Source organism: Chironomus tepperi, unplaced genomic scaffold (assembly GCF_022539635.2).
Source record: "Chironomus tepperi strain 1889 unplaced genomic scaffold, CSIRO-AGI_Ctep_v1 contig_177, whole genome shotgun sequence".
NCBI classification, from domain to species: Eukaryota; Metazoa; Arthropoda; class Insecta; order Diptera; family Chironomidae; genus Chironomus; species Chironomus tepperi.
Window position 1 is genome coordinate 1,771,137 of NW_027226299.1, and position 7,557 is coordinate 1,778,693.

The window sequence follows — 7,557 nt, forward strand, 5'->3', positions numbered from 1 at the left end:
ACATATGGCTATGGACAGAACTCATAAGATTTGAATATATTATTGTTTCTTTTATTCAATTTTCATATGGTGATTCCATCCAAAATTAAAATTTTCTTCAAAAAACCAGCTTGTAGCTCAAAAATATCTTAAAAGTTCCATCCATACCCATTAAATTTCCATTTAAATTCTTTTAAAAATTAAAAATAAACTAATTTTTGGTTTAAAATTATAACAATAAATTTTCCAAATGCAAGTTGTACTGTCATTATAGAAAGCTTCTTTATATCATATCTAAAAGCTCAGGAATAAAACTTTTTTTTTGTTTATTATCATAGTATTCTCTTATTGTATGCGCGTGATTCAGTTAGCTTTTGCTTAAAACTGTATTTGATATATCATTCATCATATATGTATTGTTTAAGACACTGTCATTGATTTATGCTAAAAAATATCTTTGTCATACTTTTATATTTATTTGAGGATTGAACTGGTGCTATGCTTGAGATGAATAAGAAAGATATTAGAAAAGGAGAAACTTTTAAGACTAAAATACTGTCATAAATGATTTCTGTTTGTTGCTGTAAGCTTTCTTTTAATTATTATTTGGGTTAGGGGTCCTCATTGCCAGGATCATTCGATTTTAAACAAATAAGCACCTCTTTATTGGATTCTAGATTGCAATGCGATAGTTTTATATAAAAATTCTTGCATCATTCTTGTAGTTTCTCCCAAACTTATTTGTCAACTTGAAAGCTTTCATTATTTAAAAATTAATTCATAAAAATTAAAAATTGAGCTTTTTCTATGAACATCAGCAGTAAACAAAGTAAATAACAGTAATAAAAAAATCTCACTTTATGCGCTTGTCAATCAACAATCTTGAAAGCATTCATTTGTCGAATTATCATAAACATAAGGTTCATTTTGGGATGTTTGCTAGGAACTTGTCTTAAATAATAATATTGGCCAATATAGAACTACGAATACGAGAAAAAGCCCTGGAAATATAACACGCGAGAGCTTATCAATTTCACGCCACATAATTTTTTCAACCCCTGTGTCATTATCTGTCCACGATACAGATAATATGGATTGCCTTCTGTTTATTGGCTTTCCGTTACCTTGTAAGTTTGTCTACAATAGAATCGAGAATGTAAAATTTGTTTATAGAAATAGAATTACATGCAATTTGTTAAACAATTGCATATTATAATTTACCTGACCAACTGGTGTGGGTGTATTTTGTGCATTGGCCTTTCGTGATCGCACATTTGTACCATCAAACATGGCCACTGTTTGACATTGTCCCTTCTCCATTGTACTCGTCAAACGAAGTGGAAGAATCGTTTGTTTTGATGTGGATTTCAATTGCTGTTGATATTGAACGTCAAGGACTTTTACGACAACAAATTCCGCTAGCGCCGCAAATACAAACACCATACATCCAGCCATCCAGAGATCCATAGCTTTGATAATGTGTAAACACGGAAATAAGTAATTAAAATAAAGAAAAGTTGAATAATTAGCATGAAATTAAATTTAATGCGTTTGTTGACCTGAATTACATGAAAGATGACAGAAAAGTATGTTTGCTTTTCCAATTACTGAGTTTATTAGAGATTTAAATACCTTCTTTTCATAAAACTTGCCAAGAATGCTTCGTAAATAAGGAGTTATTTACTAATTAAACTTTTTTGCAATTATAACAAAGAAAACACGTGAAAATTTTTCGCTTCAAAAGATGCAAAAATTTGAATAAAAATTATTCGTTAAATTTAAATTCCTAACAACTTTTCCTTTTTTATCAGCAAACAAGCTTTTCGATCAACAATTAATTAAACATTCATGATAAGAAATAATTATTACCTTTAACATATGCCACTGGTGGAATATCAGCACCAGTGAACATTGTCACAAGTGTAAGCATACATGTAACAAGCAAAGTTACTCGACCCGGTATCGCATCAAGTCCGAGCCAAAAACTGAACCAACTTAACATAACAACTAATGACGATGGAGCAAACGTTTGAATTAAATGATGTCCTAAATTGAATAGAAATGGCAAAAATCGATAGCAATAAAAATCATTGTAGCCTTTTGAATTATTAGCATCATTACCTATTTGGCGCTCAAAACGGAAATAGACAGTCAAGCGTGAAAAGTTTCCATCTTTTTCTGGCATATATCCATCCGTCTCTTCTAGTTGCAATGGTGCACCCAAATTATATTGCAATAGCTTCAGCTCAGGATTAATATTAACGCCGGCCTCGGCCCATTTTAATCGTACCTTTGAGTTGCTGTATGAAAAGCTTTCAATATGAATTGGACAAATTTGAATGTCCATTGGATATAGTTGAAATTCCATTTGACATGCAATGATGGCATGCAAACGAGCAGCATAACGAATTGTTTTATTCTTATACAGTGTTACGGAACTAAACGGGTGGGTTAGCGTTGCAATTTCTGTTTAGAGGAATTAAAAATGTTTATAATTGATGAATAAATTTTTATGCCTGAGCTTTTACGGCTAAGAATTTCCTATAAATAAAATAAAGCACTCTAAAGGTAAAAAAATAAGCACAAAAAATTTAATGGGATTTTTATGATGATACAAAAATCGTTTATGACTGTCACTGAATGTGTCCAAATTTGTTTATTTATAAGACATTTCAATCGGTTGTAGCTGTCGTGATGAACTTTTTAATCGTGTTAATCGAATATTGGGGATTATTGGGTTAGAATCAATTTGTGGAAATGCAAACTTAAAGGATAGCTAATCTGGCACTTAAGGAAGAGATTTAGGGATTGCTGAACTAGATTACTAGAAGAGCATACCGTTGTCAGTCCAAAATGGAACCCGGCTTCAGGTCATTCCTTAAATCGGTCTTAGGTTTTGTTTGGAACAAGCTGCTAAGATGAAATACAAAAATTCATTAAGCGGACATCCCAGATAGATCGGATATACGATGACAAATCTACATCTCCAAATGTTTATGCATGAAGGTCAACAAAGAAAAAATTTGGAAAATTTTCAAGTTTGGTTCCTGCTGTATCATTAAAATCTTTATTATATAATACCAGGTGTCATTGATGCTTCCTATTTTATATTCTCTGCATTGAACTTCCTCTCTATAGAAATCACGATTGAAATGTCTTTTTTCTGTGTCTTGATATATTGATGTAAATATTGGATAAGTTGCTAGGGTTTGTAGTATTCAAACTGTTTTATGTACACAAAAATAATTGAAATGAAAAAATAAGCAAAATGATTTAGAGTTTTAAAGTTTATTTAATAGAAAAGAAATTGGCAAAAAAATTATTGTAAGTAAAAAAATCACGTGTTAGTGGATAAAGCGCATTTTTCTTGACTTGCAAGATCAAATTGCAAAATTTTGGATTTTTGTTGGGTTGTTTAAATTTAAGATTATAAAGCTATAGGTACTCGAGCAGCATGATGTGATCAACGCATAGACGGAAAGATGTGAGGACGTGAGTTGCAATTTGCTGCATCGTGCTGTTCGAGACATTTAATTTTTTCATTTTAGGAAAGGGTCACTGGCCAAAAGAATTAGTTAGCACTATGAATTTGAGTAAAAGGAAGGCCTTATAAGTAAACAACCTCCAAAAGAATTCCAATTCCAACAATGTCTAAAGAATAATGCGCACCAAAACTCCAAAACTTGCCAAGAAAAAAGGAAAATTTTCAAAATAAAGTAAAAAAAAAATTAATTTAAAGTGAAAATGCACAGCAAAAGTTTTCATTTCTATTCACAGAACAAAGGTCACATATCCTTATATGTGATGCGACCCTTGAATTAAATTTTCATTTATAATGAAGTTGAATAAAAGAAGCTTTTTGTCATACAGCAAAGCCTTTCTTTCGATACGAGTACTCGGCAGTGCCAGCTGAATATTTAAGAATAAATTTACAAAAATAAAGAAAAGTTTAAAAAAATGAAAATTTATGCAAAAAAGCAATATTCCTAGCGACCTCAGTCAGTGTGACTCATTTATTACCTCTCCCATAAACATATTTTTGTATCATGTAAATTCCATGTAAATCTTCACACGTCGTTAAAAGTTGGATAGAAGAAATAAATTAGATTGAACATAACAAAGAAAAAAAAGTATAAAAAATTCTTTAATACAATGTTAACTAATGTGTGATGTAATGCAAATGGATGGCCATGGGTGGTGTAATGCATTCAAGATGAAGTTCAAAGTGAAATAACATAAATCTTTGTTATAGCAAGCATTGAAATGTTTAATTTTTATGATCATGATCAAGCTCATACGCGCTTATGCACGCGGCATAAATTAAACATATATTTCCTTATGCCCTTGAATTATTGCACATTGCAACCTTCTTCTTCCAATAAATACACTTTACTATGAACCATGGACTCTATATTTATATATTCTAGACGTGATGAAAGCCACGGTAAATAATCAAAACATGATTAAAGAAAAACTTTTTTTTCTCTTTTCGTAATTTTTCCGACAATTGGAAAATGCAACTTTTTTTAGCATGCTTTATTGCTGTAGATGTTTTGTTTTGTGGGTAGTTAGTTTGATACTATGGATAATGAATTATCTGGCGGAAATAGAATTGCATATAAATTGAAGCATTTTGTTATAACGTTCATTTGAGATTTGAATAATATTTATTATGCTTAGTTGAAACCCCCTTTTTATATGAAATTTTCAGTCTGTTTTTGAACTTTAAAGAATAAACAACTTATTTATTTATAAATCCGTAAGAAAACAGTTTTATTTAAACTACAGTCACCACAATTACAAAACTTTTGGTCATTCACATTTATAGAATCCTTTGACAAAGAAAGTTGAATTCTATAAACTTTGAAAATAACTTTTGGACAGATTGAACTATTTTCTATTTGGCAGTAATTTAAGTAAAACCAAGCGTCTTTTGTTGCTGTGGACTCTTGGCATTCAATTGGTAGCATTAATATTCAATAGATTAGACATAAAATTAACAAAATTCAGATTTTCTAATTAAAATTGACAGCAAGACACTAAGCGCACGAGACATAAATTAACTCAAAACTTTCCATCAATTCCACCTACTCATCAGTGGCGTGCTGCTCATAAATTTCACAATTTCGAAAGGTTCAATTTTGCTATATTTTTTCCAGCATACTTCATTATCTATCAGTAGCCACTTAGCAACATAAATGAGAAATTTATGCAATAAGGAAAAGGAAGAGGCGAATTTTCTAGTAATTTTTTATTGCAATTCCATCATGATAGTAGATTTATGGATTATTTTTTTCATTTGAGTTTTCCTTTAAAAAAGCAATTTTGAGCAGAAATGAAAATCAATAAGGTGAATTAACCCGAAAAGAAATTTTCTTTATCGCGCGACACGAGGACATGCTTAATGCTACTAAAAATGTTGTTATATGAATCAATCAATATGTAGAATGATTGATTTATCGTGAATGCCAAATAATCACGTGTGTGAATATGGAAAGTTATGTCTAAGAATATTGCAACACTTAAGACTTGCATTGTGCTACTTTCACTTCCAATTTGATTGAAAACTTGGAATGAGAAAAAGTTTTTTTCAAGATGCAAAATTTATGTTTTGCAATTTTTCAGTAATAGGAAGAGTTTAGAAAGGTTTATGGCCTGTAATTGTATGAATATTTACTTGAATTTTCTTACTTATAGTAACATTGTATTAAAACTTTGCATGATAAATATGATAACACCGTAAATTAGGTCAATTGCACTTGAATTCCCCATTGGATTCATGTTTATGCTGCTTCTGAGTATGGCTAGGAGTTGAGGTCAGAAGAGGATTTGTTTATAATGTCTTGGAAGTTGCCAATTTGACTGGATCTAATTTAATTGAATTTTTAGTGTCTGGATCTAGTTAACAATGTTAAATACATAATCTTAGAGTCTACAAATAGGACCTAGGATCTAAATTTAACTCAATCAATGACAAATTTACTTGAAATTGCAAATCCAGTCGACTAAATTTCTAAAAACAGCCACAAAAAGTGAATGAAACAAATCACATGATTCCAATGGAGAAAAAATGCATTAAAGGAAGTCGAATGTAAAGCATGACTGAAAAAAGCTTTTACTCACCAGCAACTTTTGAATTTAAAAAATATGGATCGGGTTGCCATAAATTTTCAAAGTGCTCTGGCGGCAATGTAACATAATCGTCGCCATCCTCAAAGAGATCATCGGTAAGTGTCAATCGTGATTCTCTCCATTTTTGATGTACAAACATATCAACACGAAAATCCATATCCTCAACATTAATAGAATTTATATCGACAACAAATATGCTAAATTCAATCATAACTGGATTGTGATTATGTGATGGCGGTCTTTTCTCAGGCGGCACTACAATTCGCTTTATTGTTGTATTTTCTTCATGTAAAGTTGCTGCGACATCGAATTGACTGAAATGAAAATTGCATGTTTTAAAGTGAAAATCAGATGGCAACGTCAAGGACATTAAGCATAAATAACGAAAAAAAAAATCAATTCGTTAGTGCTATGTATCATTCATATTTATGTATGTAATACGATGCACATTTTCTGTACATGATACACATTCGTCACACGATGTGGATAGAGTTATATACATAAAATAACTCTCTGACTCTGAAAATTGATTCCGCTATGTCTCATGGCACAGCAATTTCTTTCTTATCATTAATCTCAATAGAGAATTTGTTTCTGATGTGAAAATTGTCATCGCCGTTTATTATCTTTTCATTTCAATTCATTCCTTCGTTGTCTTCAAAAGCTTTAGTCTCAATTGCACACTTACTAAAGTGAACTGCGTGCAACTTTTAATTAAAATTAATCAAAACTAATTTATTAACCGATATCTTTCTTGTATGTGATTTGTTTTCTGATATTATAATGTGATATGATAATGCCTTCCATCAATTTATACTCGTTTAAGGTGTCAGAACAAATCAACGAGATGATTGGATCTTCAAATAGATTGCTTTGCATCGGCGCTAAAGTTATTTTATATCTAATGATGGAATTTAAGTGATTTTATGTGGACAAGTGTTGGGCTGGAACTTTATGATTTTTACCAAAAACATAAGCATTTAGGCATACCTCTGTGATAAGCCTCTGCATTAGCTCTTAAGAAGCCTTACTATGAGATCCCTTAATGATTTACACAGGCGACATTCAAATTAAACGAATGTCACATTTTTACTCAGATAAATTGACATTTTGACGAGAATCGAGATAAAAACTGTCACTAGGCATAGTCAATTCCATTTTTCTCTATCTACATACTCAAAATCATTTTTTATGGGATACAATAAAAATTTCTACAAAATCAAAAAATTATTTTGCAACATTTATCATCATCTTTTTCCGCTTGCATTTCATCTGTGATAAATTTTTAGATAGTTCCAATTACAAACAATTACAAAGAGTACATAAAGAGCTGCTCTATTGTAGGTTTTAACTACAATCATTACATAGAAGATGCGCTCATTCATTATTAATATTGATAATATTATTATTCGGATACATGCCTCACTTTTAATTTCAACTGCAAAC

The 7,557-nt window shown here is 30.8% G+C and overlaps 1 protein-coding gene across 1 annotated transcript; it reads right to left on the bottom strand.

Annotated features, from left to right (window-relative positions):
- Nucleotides 1-286: 286 nt before the first annotated feature.
- Nucleotides 287-7,269, bottom strand: alka (glycine receptor subunit alpha alkaliphile). Its single transcript, XM_070639091.1, has 6 exons — nucleotides 7,205-7,269; nucleotides 6,103-6,425; nucleotides 2,101-2,445; nucleotides 1,849-2,025; nucleotides 1,201-1,448; nucleotides 287-1,116 (listed from the first exon to the last, which is right to left on the bottom strand). Exons 1-6 carry the CDS (start codon nucleotides 7,267-7,269, stop codon nucleotides 919-921), a joined length of 1,356 nt encoding a protein of 451 aa, XP_070495192.1. The 3' UTR covers nucleotides 287-918.
- Nucleotides 7,270-7,557: the final 288 nt, after the last annotated feature.

Coding starts and splice junctions, on each gene's coding strand:
- alka (XM_070639091.1), bottom strand. CDS start 7,269: ATGGAATTGACTATGCCTAGTGACAGTTTTTATCTCGATTCTCGTCAA. Junction 2,446..6,102: donor TTTAAATTCAAAAGTTGCTG/GTGAGTAAAAGC, acceptor TCCTCTAAACAG/AAATTGCAACGCTAACCCAC. Junction 2,026..2,100: donor CCGTTTTGAGCGCCAAATAG/GTAATGATGCTA, acceptor TATTCAATTTAG/GACATCATTTAATTCAAACG.